This window comes from Salmo salar, chromosome 11, assembly GCF_965601325.2.
Source record: "Salmo salar chromosome 11, fSalSal1, whole genome shotgun sequence".
NCBI classification, from domain to species: domain Eukaryota; kingdom Metazoa; phylum Chordata; class Actinopteri; order Salmoniformes; family Salmonidae; genus Salmo; species Salmo salar.
In genome coordinates, this window is record NC_138301.1 from 8,846,300 (window position 1) to 8,863,113 (window position 16,814).

Consider the following 16,814-nt stretch of genomic DNA (forward strand, 5'->3'; position numbering starts at 1 on the left):
TTGCGATAAGTTGGAAGCACAAAATTGTCTAGAATGTCATTGTATGCTAAGGTGCCTAGCCCAAACCATGGTAAAAACAGCCCCAGACCATTGTTCCTCCTCCACCAAATTTTACAGTTGGCACTATGCATTGGAGCAGTGGAAATGCGTTCTCTGGAGTGATGAATCCCGCTTCACCATCTGGCAGTCTGACGGATGAATCTGGGTTCGGCGTATACCAGAAGAACGTTACCTGCCCCAATGCATAGTGCCAACTGTAACGTTTGGTGGAGGAGGAATAATGCTCTGTTTTTCATTGTTCGGGCCAGGCACCTTAGTTCCAGTGAAGGGAAATCTTAACACTACAGCATACTCTGACATTTTAGGCGATTCTGTGGTTCCAACTTTGAGGCAACAGTTTGGGGAAGGCTCTTTCTGTTTCAGCATGACAATGCCCCCGTGCACAAAGCGAGGTCCATACAGAAATGGTTTGTCGAGATCGGTGTGGAAGAACTTGACTGGCCTGCACAGAGCCCTGACCTCAACCCCATCGAATACCTTTGGGATGAATTGGAATGCCGACTGTGAGCCAGGCCTAATCGTCCAACATCAGTGCCCGACCTCACTAATGCTCTTGTGGCTGAATGGAAGTAAGTCCCCGCAGTAATGTTCTAACATCTAGTGGAAAGCCTTCTCAGAAGAGTGGAGGCTGTTATAGCAGCAAAAGGGGGACCAACTCCATATTAATGCCCATGATTATGGAATGGCTAGGTTATCCAACCTAGCTATCTTAAGATGAATGCACTAACTTTAAGTCGCTTTGGATAAGACCATCTGCTAAATGACTCAAATGTAAATGTAAAAAATGTAGGTAGACAGACACACACACCGAGAGAGAGAGAGAGAGAGATACGAAACATGTAGAGTATTGTAGACGCATTTCTGTTTTAAAGTCATTTCTAGTAACCACCGCTATGGCACACTATTGAGTAAAGGCTTGGGGGATTATATCTGAGTAACTTTTGAAGCATGACATTAGCATACCCCATTACTTTAAGCCAAAAGACAGTGGCTACGTCCCAAATGGCACCCTAATCCTTATTTAGTGCACTACATTTGTTATGGGGTCCCGTTTGGGACGTAGCCAGAGCGTGTTGACTGTTAAGACGGTAGGCAGGGTGATAATATCGAGCAGGGTCTTCAAAGCCTTATTACCCATAGAGATTAATGAGCCAGCCCAGCAGTGATGAGGTAAGACTCCGCTCGTGTTACATATAAAGACTTGGCACTATGAAAAAGTGTCGGCTCAGACCTGGCAGCTGAACAGAAATGCTGAAGGGTTAGTTTTCACACAGTGGGCTGACATGACTTTTGTGTATGGATGTGAATGTGTGTGTGTGTGTGTGTGTGTGTGTGTCTTGCATCACACTAGGAATAGGTTTCAGACACTAGTGTAAATGGGTGTCATTAATGACCACGTTTAAGTGTGAGTGACATTATATATCTCTGTATGTGTGAGTCTGTTCACCTGCGCAGTGTGGGTGAGGCAACCTGCTGTCTCCCTGTGAGAGGTACGGTGGAAGCCCCTCCCCTCGGGTTGTCCACGCCCTCTGACACGCCCTTCTCTCGGTCCGTCTGATTGGCCAGCGAGACCCCAGTCCCACTTCCATTCATTTTCCCAGTGTTCCCCATGTCTCTGCTTTTACTGTGAGTGGTAACGGAAAGCACAGCCGCCTCGATGCTGCTGGTCGACGACCGGTTTCCGTTACGCGCGGAGGCGCCGGACCGGCTGGGTCTTGGAAGGCTCCGGTACTGCAGTGTGGAGCGGGTGCTCACCTGGAGGTACCCATCGTCATGGTGACCTAGACCGGACCCCACATCTTGACCTCCGACCTTTATCCCAACGGCAAGGGATCTCGTCCCTGACTTGGGTATTTTCCCAAGAGTAGCTGACCCGCTTGTGATGGTGGCGCCACTGGCGGTAACCATAGTAACCATCCCGGAACTCTGCTTCTTGAAGCCAAATGTGCTGGTGGGGGTGCGGGAGGTCAGTGTGTGAGACTGGGAGTGGGGTTCAGAGAGGGCGTGTGTGAGGGTGTGTGTGTGTGACGTGCGGGCGGAGGCAGCGGCGGAGGTGGAAGAGGGTGTGTTTCTCTTGGCCTCGTCGTCACTGCTGCGCCCGGCGTCGGAGGGCGAGCGGCGGAGGCCGTTGGAGCGAGGGGAGAGACGGCCCTTCTCGGACACCTTGACGTCGTCTGTTTTACCTACAGGTACACAGGATGTGACATACAGCAGGGGTTTAGGTCAGAGGAGAGTTTGTCATAGTGGTGTTACAGAAGGTTAATGTCTCAAGAGTCAGACCACACGAGAGAAAATGACACAGAGAGAGAGAGAGAGAGACTCACATAGAAGAGAGGGAGACATACAGATACAGTGCATACTGTACATACACATATACACAGATTCACACAGACGGACATAAGGCGAGGCATTGCCGAAGACGAGGAAACACGAGCACGCACAGAAACCCACACGCAAATCACAAATGAGACAATTACAGAGACAGCAAATCACTGCCAGGACAGAAAACGCCCATACCTGTGCTGTGGGTCTTCATCACAGCAGACCCTGACGTTCCAGTAGCTTTAGTCCTGGGGCTGGTCACCCCCACCTGAGCACTCATGCCCCCCTTCCAGGACCCTGCGTGTGTCATTGAGGGAGTCTTCCGCCCCGAGCCCACCTTATCCGACTCGTCGGACACGTCCAAGGGGTTCCGGCGGGCCCACTTGGAGCCCTGGTCCATCCTGCTGACCTCACTGTCCGACACCCCGTCTGACCTCTTGACCTCGTCACCTGACCAGGCGGGGTTCAGGGTGGTGGAGGCTGAGTGCTTCTCAGCATCCGTTACAGGCTGGGGGGGGGGGGGGGGGGACATACACAGAGGATGAGAAGAAGAGGGAAGTTGTGATCTATTTTATGGTGATCTGGCATATATGGGAATAAACGGATAAATCGGGTTGAAGTTAGTAACTTCCACATGTGCCTATAGGGCTGTGATGATAGTGCTATGAGAGTATACTGGTTGTGGACAAAATCAGAAAGCTCTTTGGGGCCTACCCTATGTGACGCACTACTCAGCCTACAATAACCGCTGCACTATACAGTGAGGGAAAAAAGTATTTGATCCCCTGCTGATTTTGTAAAATCAGCAGGGGATCAAATACTTTTTCCCCTCACTGTATGGATCCAACATGGAGGCAGTTTCTACGGAAAGAGACTATATTCATATAGTGTGGTGCCAAAGGTCAACTACTACTGGGAGAATGACGGTCTTTGTACAGGCTTTGTTATCCTACATCAAATAACCAGTACATTAAATGAGTGTTATTGTATAGCGGGTGTGCGTTATCCAGACACCCAACCTCTTTCCCAAAGCCACCCAAAAACAAGCTGAGAGTAGAATCACTTCTCAGACAGTTTATCTAAAGGTGGCTTCTTAAAAGTGGTATTTAATGACTTGAGGCCAGTTCAAACATCAACCTTAGTCTAGTCAGTTCACAGGTCTGCCACCCGGAGCAATACTATAGGCTCATATTCCCTTCCAAACTGTGAGGAATGTCAACATCATTTAACACGCTCGGAGCTAAGGGGGAGAGAAGGGACGGGGGAGAGGAGAAATAGGGGGGGGGGGAGAGGAGAAAGAGGGGGGGGAGAAGCGGGAGTGTGAGACTGTACTTGAGAGTTTATCCGTGTGTCCGTTTAGAGCCCGGAGCTGCATTTGTGTGTGTTGAGTGTGTGTGTATGTGTGTGTGTGTGTGCATGGGTGACGTTCATGCATATGTGTGTTTGTATCTAACCTCCACACCGACCTGTCCGCTGAGGGCCTTGCGCTGTGCGGCCGGTGTGTTGGCGTAAGAGCTGATGGACGAGCTGGTGTTGATGTCATCTGTGTCGATGGTGTCACTGACGCCACTGCTCACTGAGCTGCTGTCATCCCAACTGGAGAGAAAGGAGAAAAAGATAGGTTGAATTAAACAACACCATTTTAACCAGGGTAAAGGGAGGAGAGAGGAGAGGTGACATGCCAACCACAACAAGGAGAAGAGAGGCACGGGCATACCCAAAAGGGATTCGTTCTAGAAAAGAAAAAAACGGTACAAAATGTGCCTTTAACAAGACACCTCATTTGTAAAACGAGTTGAACAAGGGTTCAGTGTGTGGTTGAACGGACGCAACCGAAGAGGACTCTCCAATTAAATCAGTGTTACATTTTCTACTTCAGAGCCTTTATCTCATTTCCAGCCGAGGAATCGGCCAAATACTGTGAATATTTCACATTTCATTACCATACCTCCATGGAGCAACACATACGCTAGACCAGGGTTCTCCAACCCAGTTCCTGGAGAGCTACAGCCCTGTACATTTTCCCTCCAACCCTAATCTAGCACACCTGCTTCTGATAACCATCTGGTCGATAAGCTGAATCAGGTTTGATACTGGGGTTGGAGCGAAAAACCTACAGGAGGGTAGCTCTCCGGGAACAGGGTTGGAAAGCGCTGCTCTAGACAGACGACGGCAATGTATCAGTCGTTCTGGCTCTGAATATGAATCCCCTCACAGTGTAGACGCCCTGCTAGCCTAGCTAAAGCTCTGTGACCGCACAAGCTGGCGAACCCACGGAGATAGGAGGGATATTTATGTATGAGCGTAATCCTGGGTGATAACACACAGTCTCTCTCTGCACCAGGGAGAAAAGCCCTCCTAAGAGGCAGGGTGAATGTACGGCACGCTCAGGCAGCAGCATAAGCCCCGAGCTGCCTGGAAATCTCAGTCTCACACACACACACTGACTGGAGCTGTCCATCAAACACAGAGGAGACTAACCTAGAACCAGGAAGGTTCTACGACACACACACTGACTGGAGCTGTCCATCAAACACAGAGGAGACTAACCTAGAACCAGGAAGGTTCTACGACACACACACTGACTGGAGCTGTCCATCAAACACAGAGGAGACTAACCTAGAACCAGGAGGGTTCTACGACACACACACTGACTGGAGCTGTCCATCAAACACAGAGGAGACTAACCTAGAACCAGGAAGGTTCTACGACACACACACTGACTGGAGCTGTCCATCAAACACAGAGGAGACTAACCTAGAACCAGGAAGGTTCTACGACACACACACTGACTGGAGCTGTCCATCAAACACAGAGGAGACTAACCTAGAACCAGGAAGGTTCTACGACACACACACTGACTGGAGCTGTCCATCAAACACAGAGGAGACTAACCTAGAACCAAGAAGGTTCTACGACACACACACTGACTGGAGCTGTCCATCAAACACAGAGGAGACTAACCTAGAACCAGGAAGGTTCTACGACACACACACTGTCCACACACTAGTCTTTAACCCCACTTTGAACAATTATACAGGCTATGTTCGTCTATCCCCGACCCTGGGGGGGCGAAGCGGGGCAGGGGATGGGGGGTGGTCGCCCGGGAGACTAGAGTGATCTCTAGGGAGACTATGGATGAGACAGGACAAACATCAGTCTGAAAGGACCACAGGGAGGGAAAAAAAAGAGTTAAAAGCAGGCTTGACAACTATTGAGCACACACACACACACACACACACACACACACACACACACACACACACACACACACAGCTGCTATTGTACCCTGGTGTTTGGATTAGAGTCATCCAGGGACAGATCCATGACCTCTAACGCGACAGACACACTGTCGCTAAAGACGCACACACTGACATACATCCGTGTGTCCTCCTCATCTATCCCATCAAACACACACACAGCCCTTTACATCATACTGGGGGATCTCACATTAACACACACTCGTCACACAGATCTGATATCTATCGCAAGCACTGCAATCTGTAGCTTAAACTCCGAGGCTCGGATGCTTTGAAGTTGCCTTAAAAGCCACAGTATATCTGTTCTTGACAGGACTGCAGACCGAGCTAACTGGTGAGAGATTTAGACTGACCACAGCCGTCTAAACATGTCCACACAGCCATATGGGGGATAGCCCCCCCCCCCGCACACAGAGACGGAGAGACAGAGAGAGAGAGAAACATCACAGACCAACTGAGAATCTAAGGTTCTTGTCCATATTTAATATCTAGTATCCTTCTGAAGATGTAGATTAGCCCATTTTGAAAAGGAAAAAGAGCCATCACAGACACTCTCTTACCTGGCCAGAGTTCCTGGGATGCCGTGGGAACCTGTAGTGTGGGGGAGAATGCCGAGTTGGACAGAGAGCTTCATGAGTCCATACCGCTGAGTTACACACTGAGCTAGCCAACCTCTCTCTCTTTCTGCTTCTCTCACTCTATCCCTCTCCTTCTGCCTCTCCCTCTGCCAGTCTCTCTCTCTCTCTTTCTGCTTCTCTCACTCTATCCCTCTCCTTCTGCCTCTCCCTCTGCCAGTCTCTCTCTCTCTCTCTTTCTGCTTCTCTCACTCTATCCCTCTCCTTCTGCCTCTCCCTCTGCCAGTCTCACTCTCTCTTTGTGTCTACCTCCCCCCTCCCACTCCGCCTTTATCCCTTTGCTCGCTCTGGCCCTTTCTGTGTTTTTGACTGTGTCTTCTGCACTGATCATCGCTCCCTCTCCCTCTTTTCTCTCTCCTGTTGCCTTATCTCTTCTTGCATATTCCCCCGTCTCTCTTTCTCTCTGGACTGAGTGAGGGAACCGTGAAAGAGAGAGTGTTCTCCCCTAGTGCATGTAACCTGACCTTCCCCAAGCACAGTTAACCAGCTCACTGCTGCAGCCAAACCAGTAACATCACAGCACAATGACAGACTCTCCCAAATGTAACATCACAGCACAATGACAGACTCTCCCAAATGTAACATCACAGCACAATGACAGACTCTCCCAAATGTAACATCACAATGACAGACTCTCCCAAATGTTTTGTTGTTGTTGTAATTAAATGTAACCTTTATTTAACTAGGCAAGTCAGTTAAGAACAAATTCTTAATTACAATGACGGCCTACCGGGGAACAGTGGGTTAACTGCCTTGTTCAGGGGCAAAACGACAGATTTTACCATGTCAGCTCGGGGATTCGATCCAGCAACCTTTCGGTTACTGGCCCAACGCTCTGACCACTAGGCTACCTGCCGCCCAAATCCTATGGAACCAAAATAAGGCATCGTCTAAAAACCCAACAGTATGAAGCTACAGTACGGTCATAGTATGATCATACATACAAAACATTATTCCTTACTATCAGATATTCCCAAATCCAACATTCCCAACTTCCCATCCATGTCATACGTGTCGGTGTGTGTGATCCCAGAGTTCCCAGACAGATCCACCCTGACTAACTGCCAGCCCATTACTAATTAGAGATCAGCCCAGCAACATGGCCCGAACCCACAGCCTCCTGCTGGCAGCACAACCTACCTATTAACTACCACCCAGACATTTAGAGCCAATCAGAAATGACGATGACACTAACCACAGCCAACCCCCATTGAGCTTAGTAAAGAGGAGCAGTTCCAAGCACCAAACGCTAATACCGAAACGTCAGAAAGTTACGGGTTCAATTGATGTGTGTGATTCGACAATCAATTGACTTTGGCGTTGATTTCTGAGCGGGGGGAATCTCTCTTTGTGAGACGGAGACTTTCACAGCTGTGTGGTAGTTTGTAGAAATGGAGTTAAATGGATTCATTTGAGCATTGGCCTTTAGGATTAGGTTAGGTGTACAGACAGACGATTCTCTTTATAAAAGTACATGGTCGTGATGATGAAAGACGGGAGCGAGTCCTGGGAGACTGCAACGCTAACAAGTCCCTCGGCAAATGCTCTTCGAAAGTTAAGAAACGCTACGTAACAGAAGGAGGAGGAGGAGACCGAGGAGAGCGAGACGGAGAGACGGTAGGGAGAGAGAGAGAGACGGAGCGAGACAGTATGGGGAGAGAGAGAGAGAGACGGAGCGAGACAGTATGGGGAGAGAGAGAGAGACGGAGCGAGACAGTAGGTGGGAGAGAGAGAGAGACGGAGCGAGACAGTATGGGGAGAGAGAGAGAGACGGAGCGAGACAGTAGGTGGGAGAGAGAGAGAGACGGAGCGAGACAGTAGGGGGGAGAGAGAGAGACGGAGCGAGACAGTATGGGGAGAGAGAGAGAGAGACGGAGCGAGACAGTAGGGGGGAGAGAGAGACAGACGGAGCGAGACAGTAGGTGGGAGAGAGAGAGAGACGGAGCGAGACAGTAGGGGGGAGAGAGAGAGAGACGGAGCGAGACAGTAGGGGGGAGAGAGAGAGAGACGGAGCGAGACAGTAGGGGGGAGAGAGAGAGACGGAGCGAGACAGTAGGGGGAGAGAGAGAGAGAGACGGAGCGAGACAGTAGGGGGAGAGAGAGAGAGACGGAGCGAGACAGTAGGGGGGAGAGAGAGAGAGACGGAGCGAGACAGTAGGGGGGAGAGAGAGAGATGGAGCGAGACAGTAGGGGAGAGAGAGAGAGAGAGACGGAGCGATACAGTAGGGGAGAGAGAGCGAGACGGAGCGAGACAGTAGGGGGGAGAGAGAGCGAGACGGAGCGAGACAGTAGGGGGGAGAGAGAGCGAGACGGAGCGAGACAGTAGGGGGGAGAGAGAGACAGACGGAGCGAGACAGTAGGTGGAGAGAGAGAGATGGAGCGAGACAGTAGGGAGAGAGAGAGAGACAGACGGAGCGAGACAGTAGGGGGGAGAGAGAGAGAGACGGAGCGAGACAGTAGGGGGGAGAGAGAGAGAGACGGAGCGAGACAGTAGGGGGAGAGAGAGAGAGACGGAGCGAGACAGTAGGGGGGAGAGAGAGAGACGGAGCGAGACAGTAGGGGGGAGAGAGAGAGACGGAGCGAGACAGTAGGGGGGAGAGAGAGAGACGGAGCGAGACAGTAGGGGGGAGAGAGAGAGAGACGGAGCGAGACAGTAGGGGGGAGAGAGAGAGAGACGGAGCGAGACAGTAGGGGGGAGAGAGAGAGAGACGGAGCGAGACAGTAGGGGGAGAGAGAGAGACGGAGCGAGACAGTAGGGGGGAGAGAGAGAGACGGAGCGATACAGTAGGGGGGAGAGAGACAGACGGAGCGAGACAGTAGGGGGGAGAGAGAGCGAGACGGAGCGATACAGTAGGGGGGAGAGAGACAGACGGAGCGAGACAGTGGGGGGAGAGAGAGCGAGACGGAGCGAGACAGTGGGGGGAGAGAGAGCGAGACGGAGCGAGACAGTAGGGGGGAGAGAGAGAGAGACGGAGCGAGACAGTAGGGGGGAGAGAGAGAGACGGAGCGAGACAGTAGGGGGAGAGAGAGAGAGACGGAGCGAGACAGTAGGGGGGAGAGAGAGAGACAGACGGAGCGAGACAGTAGGGGGGAGAGAGAGAGACGGAGCGAGACAGTAGGGGGAGAGAGAGAGACAGACGGAGCGAGACAGTAGGGGGGAGAGAGAGAGACAGACGGAGCGAGACAGTAGGGGGGAGAGAGAGAGACGGAGCGAGACAGTAGGGGGGAGAGAGAGAGAGACGGAGCGAGACAGTAGGGGGGAGAGAGAGAGAGACGGAGCGAGACAGTAGGGGGAGAGAGAGAGAGACGGAGCGAGACAGTAGGGGGAGAGAGAGAGAGACGGAGCGAGACAGTAGGGGGAGAGAGAGAGACGGAGCGATACAGTAGGGGGGAGAGAGACAGACGGAGCGAGACAGTAGGGGGGAGAGAGAGCGAGACGGAGCGAGACAGTAGGGGAGAGAGAGAGACAGACGGAGCGAGACAGTAGGGGGAGAGAGAGAGAGACGGAGCGAGACAGTAGGGGGGAGAGAGAGAGACGGAGCGAGACAGTAGGGGGAGAGAGAGAGACAGACGGAGCGAGACAGTAGGGGGGAGAGAGAGAGACGGAGCGAGACAGTAGGGGGAGAGAGAGAGACAGACGGAGCGAGACAGTAGGGGGGAGAGAGAGAGAGACAGACGGAGCGAGACAGTAGGGGGAGAGAGAGACAGACGGAGCGAGACAGTAGGGGGGAGAGAGAGAGAGACGGAGCGAGACAGTAGGGGGAGAGAGAGAGAGACTGAGCGAGACAGTAGGGGGAGAGAGAGAGAGACGGAGCGAGACAGTAGGGGGGAGAGAGAGAGAGAGACGGAGCGAGACAGTAGGGGGGAGAGAGAGAGAGACGGAGCGAGACAGTAGGGGGGAGAGAGAGAGAGACGGAGCGAGACAGTAGGGGGGAGAGAGAGATGGAGCAAGACAGAAGGGGGAGAGAGAGATGGAGCGAGACAGAAGGTGGAGAGAGAGAGATGGAGCGAGACAGTAGGGGAGAGAGAGATGGAGCGAGACAGTAGGGGGGAGAGAGAGAGAGACGGAGCGATACAGTAGGAGGGAGAGAGAGATGGAGCGAGACAGTAAGGGGGAGAGAGAGAGATGGAGCGAGACAGTAGGTGGAGAGAGAGAGAGAGAGATGGAGAGACAACGTCAGTTTGGGCGGTATACCATATACCGGGGTATTTGAAAAAAGCCACGAGATGGTTTTTCAATACCATCAACACCATCAAGTTATTTACTTTCAATAAATGTGAATATTTGTAGCTTCTTTTTAAGTTAATACCTGGAATCAACTTGTGTAATACGCTAGGAGATAAAGCAGATTGTGTTCATCATTTCATCTGTCACATTGTTTTACATTATGAAGCTTACCGTAGTTCCCCAGAATAGTTGAGCCAGTGACCTGTTCGTTGTTAAGGGCACAACAAGAGAAAGCGTGAGCTCATAGCGTTCTATCGGCAAGTCTCTGCTGTGCGGCGCACATGAGGTGAAGCTACACTTGTACGCAATTCACTACTAAATACCTTGGAACGGCTTTCTGCCGTGTTTTAGAAGTCAAAGAGCTCTGTTATCCGAGTAAACTGTAAAGATGCCATTTTTTCCCTGTGCTTCCTGCTAGCGTTTTATTCCTCCTCCGTTGTTCTCCCCTCTGCTCCGTGTACACATGCTGGGCTTACTTCAGAAAAGCCTGCATCACAACTTTGTTCATTTGCACAATTTCTCTCGTCCACTTTCGCTTGTAAATGTCCACACTCACCGAAAATGACATTCGGTAGCTACTAACTATGCTTGTATAACTTTATGAGCTGGATTTGCCCGTCTTTGCAATTAGTTTATGTTCATTTTTGTTCTATAGCATTTAGCTAACAGCTTACTGTATGTGTGATTTCGTTATTACTTGTGCTAATTTTGTTAGAATTTTGGTAATAGGTGGCTTTTTGTTGTTGTTGTATGTTTAGTGCCCCTTTGTGTGCTATGCCGGTAATACCGTAAATCCCAGGATGGCAGAGACAGTAGGTGAGAGAGAGAGAGACAGAGAGAGACAGTAGGTGAGAGAGAGAGAGACAGAGAGAGACAGTAGGTGAGAGAGAGAGAGACAGAGAGAGACAGTAGGTGAGAGAGAGAGAGACAGAGAGAGACAGTAGGTGAGAGAGAGAGAGAGAGAGAGACAGTAGGTGAGAGAGAGAGAGACAGAGAGAGACAGTAGGTGAGAGAGAGAGAGACAGAGAGAGACAGTAGGTGAGAGAACAGACTCTGAACTGACCCAAATCAACACATTCCTGGGCTACCGCCTGAGTTTCTTCCCCCGTGTCCCTGAAGACCGCCCTCTGTTTTCACACACAGGTCAGGGGCCATAAACCCTGCTGTTATTCAACTGGGACCGCTGGGCCAATGAGAAAGAGCTGCCGTTGGGGCCGGACCCATGGGAGTGTCCGACAGCGTCCTGGAAAAACCTTCTGTTTATGTCGTTCTCTGTTTGTTTAGTTTCCTTATATGCGTCTCTGGGGAAGCACGTTTTTGTTTTTTGTTAGCTCTGCCCATATTGTTACCCGGCTAAGCTCACTCCAACTCTTACGTACATTTGCGCATGCACGTCGCCTCTCCCGAGTCCGTACGGGAGCTGCAGTGATGGGACAATTGGATATCACGAAATTGGGATAAAAAGTACAAGAAGAAATAAAACGATAATTACGCATGCACGCACACGCACACGCACACACGCGCGCTCAGACGTAGATAATAACCTCTGGACGATAAGGAATTTCCTCTGTTCAAGGGGGAGCTACTATTACTCAGACTGTTGTAGGATCAGATGACTAGTAGGCTACTGGTAGAGACAGTGTGAGTGGATTGGACATGGGTTTACACACTAAACATGAGCTCCCTCTAATATATACCCCCGAAGGGTGAGAGGTCACAGATGACATCATGGGGAAAGAGACAGGTGAGGCTTACACACTCGGAGAAACGCACACGCCCACCCTTAATCCGTCAGACCGCATTGATTTCAAAAGACAGACAGTTTTGTTTTATGGAAATAAAATCAAGGGTGAGAAAAGAGAGTCTTGAGAAGGCGTTTCCGTCCGTCACACATAACCGACATCGGCGACAGGCACAAACAAACCAGATGTTTTTTTAGAAGTGCCCCATCATGAGAACTCTAGCTTGGCTGCACCACTACTGCCTCAACACAAAACCTCCAAACTAACCCTGACCCCAAACCTATTCTTTAGTGTAGACAGCCAGTAGGAACACACACCAGTGTGTGTGTGTGTGTGTGTGTGTACTGACTGAGCTGACTGTACACACAACCACTGTTTGGCTGTCCCTCTGTAAACACCACCTCTGGCCCCTCGATACACAGGGAGGAGTGAGGGAGATGGGGAGGGAATGGGGGAGGGCAGTTTGAACAGGACCCCAGGGATTGGGTGTGAGAATATGGGAGGGAGTAAGGGAGAAATGAGGGAGAGATACAGGGTGAGGGAGGTAGAGAACGGGGAGGCATGGGGTAAGAGAGAGGGCGAAGGAGCGGCGGAGAGGATCGTGGACAGGACTCGGTGCATTCCTTCTCCTTGTGGACATTCCGGGTCCGGAGTTGTGTGGTCGTTAAATGACACAGCTGTCCCCGCAGCACAGAGAAATGACACGACTCCTGGACTACGGGGTCACGGAATGCGTCTCTCCCTCTATAGTCTCTCTCTTTCTAGCCTCGTTTCTCGCTCGAGTAAACACATATTTAGGTATGAAACAAACGTCACCTCAAAACGACGTGACATTTCCGTTACGTTCTTTGACTTTGTCTCCTGCACACAAACAACCCTCTCTCGCTCTCGCTCTCTTTCGCTCGTGCGTTTGTTGAGTAAACGGTGCGCTTGCTTTGAGGCAACCGACAGACCCATAAAAGAAACGCGCCCAATACAGATATGGGATACAGACCACTGCACGCACACACGCACACAAACCACACACACATACACAAAGCGCACACACGCTGGTCGAAAGGACCCAGTGGGAGGCAGACAAGTGTGGAATATACAATATCATACCCACACACACACCAGACCATAAACACACTGTAAACTACCTCATCTAATTTCTCCAGTCCTCAGGTGTTTGTGTGTGCGTCTGCACGGGTGTGCGCGCGTGTATATGTACGTGTGTGTGCGTGTGGGTGGGTGTGAGCCACCCTCCCATACTAAGTGTGGATAAATCACATTGATCTCGTTACCTTGGGTACCGCCACAAACCTGCACATTTTTACCCCCACTCAGCAAAATGTCTTTCAACCCCTCTGTGAGGTAGAGGAGGGTACGCAGGCCAAGGTGGCAGGTGGGGCTCAGCAACCCCTTCACGGCAGATTCCCAAACCAACCAGTTCAGGGTTGTCCAACCACTGTCTGTTCCTCAGAGCCAATATCCACGCGGCAGTCTGTCCGTCTATAAACCTTCAACGGAAACATCCTCCAAAGTGGCAGGGGATGGAAGGTTTTCTCATCTCTCTCTCTCTCTCTCTCTCTCTCTCTCTCTCTCTCTGTGTGTGTCAGACTTCCCTTCTTTCACGTTACATGTTTTCTCCACGCTCTTCTGATCACACTCCAGAATAGAGGCCAGCCATTGCGATGCAGGGTCCTGATGGCAGGCAGTCAGTACGTCCCAGTGATGACATCCCTGCCACACTCTGTGGCACAGCAAGGCTCAACGCCACTTCCCTAAGCACTGATCCAATAGGAGTCAGCCAGCCGGAGACAAAGGCATTAGACCATTACAGCAGAGTGTGTGAGAGAGAGAGAAGGAGATAACTGTGTGTAAGAACCACGCCCTCTATGTGTGTGTGTGTGTGTGTGTGTGTGTGTGTCCTGGGGCGAGGCAGGTGTGCTAGTGACAGAGGGGAAGCCCAGGGGGAAGAGGGGGTTCATAGAAGCACCGGTATCCACGGCTACAACTACATCAGTAAACGCTCCTAGGAGTCTCTCTCTATCCATCTCTCTCTCTCGCCGTCTCTCTCTCTCACACACACACACACACACACACTCGAGTCTCAGATTCCCCTCCTCCACTACAATTTGTTAAATCCTCTTGTCGATCTTTCCCTTCTCTTTTTGCCCATTGAAGTTTCCTTCGCTATACACCTCTTTGTCCCAGTTGTATCCCCTCCCTTTCTGGTAATGTACTGTTACACCTGAACTATGACCTATCACCCAGTCTAATCCCATACCCTCCCAGTTGTATCCCCTCCCTTTCTGGTAATGTACTGTTACACCTGAACTATGACCCATCACCCAGTCTAATCCCATACCCTCCCAGTTGTATCCCCTCCCTTTCTGGTAATGTACTGTTACACCTGAACTATGACCTATCACCCAGTCTAATCCCATACCCTCCCAGTTGTATCCCCTCCCTTTCTGGTAATGTACTGTTACATCTGAACTATGACCTATCACCCAGTCTAATCCCATACCCTCCCAGGCACCGGAGAAGGCAAGGGTGCGTGTGCTCAGGAGTACAGGGGCACCTCTGCAGCTGGGGTACGTGGGTGTGTGTTTGGGAAGCTCCAGATATCACACACTGGGTAGAATGATGTTGAGACGCAGCGTTTCAGCGCAGCGTTATATGCCATGACAAAGACATGCAATAGGGGAAACAGGAAAGTCCTGTTCTTGCATAAAAGACGTCAAAAGGGGATTTATAGCATTTTGCATTCCATGTATAAGTCGAGAGGTGTGTGTGTGTGTGTGTGTGCGTGCGAGACGGAGAGAGACTGAGGAAAAGAGAGCCAGAGAGAAGCCTAGAAGCAGACAAAGGGTGGGAGTGGTCCTTTATCCATTTCTCAGCTAATCAAACCAAAGTAAGAGTGCTTCCAAAAACAATGAGTGCAGACATTGCCGTATCCGCTACTCCAACCATAGAAGAACACAGAACGTAGAAAGCTGTCAGTAGTAGCGTCACCAAACACACAGACACACCGATGATAGCATTAAGCCAGTAACAACCCATCTTCTCCTCTTGCCTCACTATCCAAAATACTCCTGGTATTCCGGACCAGAGCCCACATGCTGCTGGAATCATGAGACTCTCGAAACGCAGCGGAATAACTTTTGGAGGTTTGATATTGGATCTGATCCTAGAGGGTGACGTTATGTGAACGGTCTAAGCATGAGACACATAGAAATGTTATTGAGGGCAGGCACTGGGTTTAAACACACACACACACACACACACACACACACACACACACACACACACACACACACACACACACACACACACACACACACACACACACACACACACACACACACACACACACACACACACACACACACACACACACACACACACACACACACACACACACACACACACACTCCCGTGTGGCTCAGTTGGTAGAGCATGGTGTTTGCAACGCCAGGGTTGTGGGTTCGATTCCCACGGGGGACCAGTACGGGGGAAAAAAAATAATAATAAGAAGAATTTTTTTTTTAGGAAATGTATGCATCCACTACTGTAAGTCGCTCTGGATAAGAGCGTCTGCTAAATGACTAAAATGTACATGTAAACGCACGCGCAGTGTATTATCATACAAAAAGGCCTCCTGGTTATCAGAGAAACATGATCGGTGGTTCATGAAATGCCTGGGGAACGAGAGAGAAAGGAGAAAAGATTGTGACTGTACATGTTTAGAGCCTGGAGCAAAACCCCAGCATCCTCTACGCTGGAGAGAGGGAAACACACACCACACAACAGAGAGAGAGAGACAGAGCAAGGGGGGGAATGAGGAGAGCAGGAAGAGAGAGGGGTAGAGAGAGAGAGAGAGGAAGCGATCCTGTCCAGTCGTTTTACTGCCAGGTGCAACCTTTACCCGAGCACCTCCCTTCTCCTCAATTATCTGAGGGGAATAGTCAAGTCCAGACAGGTACGGAAATGGGCATTGGGGATGCTGTGGTGTTGAGAGGGTGCTGGAAATATATTTACATTTTAGTCATTTAGCAGACGCTCTTATCCAGAGCAACTTACAGTAGTGAATGCATACATTTCATACAATTTCATTTTTTTTTTTTTTTCTGTGCTGGCCCCCCGTGGGAATCGAACCCACAACCCTGGTGTTGCAAACACCATGCTCTACCAACTGAGCTACAGGGAAGGCTGTAATAACTACAAGGCTGGAAATAACTACAACTCCTTAGGCTGTACACACACACACACACACACACACACCCTGGGGAGTGGAAGATGTAAAACCTCCCCAGAGATCCACTAACATCACACACACACACACACAACGAGTGAAGAACGGAGAGAAATAAGAGATGAAGGAGAGGACAGAGGGATATACTGTATTTATCATTGTAACGTTAAAAGGGTGGTTTGGGCCTTTCCTGTTTTTCTCCTATCTGTTTCATACTGTATCTGCAAGAACACACACACACACACACACACACACAGAAAAGAGTGTCTCTTTGTCTGGTCGGACAAAGGGAATTCAAATCAGCGGACAGATTGTTACAGATGA

General features: G+C 50.4%; 1 protein-coding gene across 15 annotated transcripts in view; it reads right to left on the reverse strand.

Moving 5' to 3' along the window:
- nav2a (neuron navigator 2a) overlaps window positions 1-16,814 on the reverse strand; it is a 310,780-nt gene that overhangs the window by 28,093 nt on the left and 265,873 nt on the right. For 10 of the 15 annotated variants that reach the window (XM_082957697.1, XM_082957700.1, XM_082957692.1 and 7 more), the window contains 3 exons: window positions 3,837-3,978; window positions 2,578-2,890; window positions 1,508-2,243 (listed from right to left, as the gene is read on the reverse strand). In XM_082957697.1, the coding sequence (XP_082813823.1) occupies window positions 1,508-2,243; window positions 2,578-2,890; window positions 3,837-3,978 (1,191 nt within the window). The remainder of the gene's footprint in view (window positions 1-1,507; window positions 2,244-2,577; window positions 2,891-3,836; window positions 3,979-16,814) is intronic. The other 5 variants (XM_082957694.1, XM_014126316.3, XM_082957693.1 and 2 more) reach the window with 1 other exon arrangement.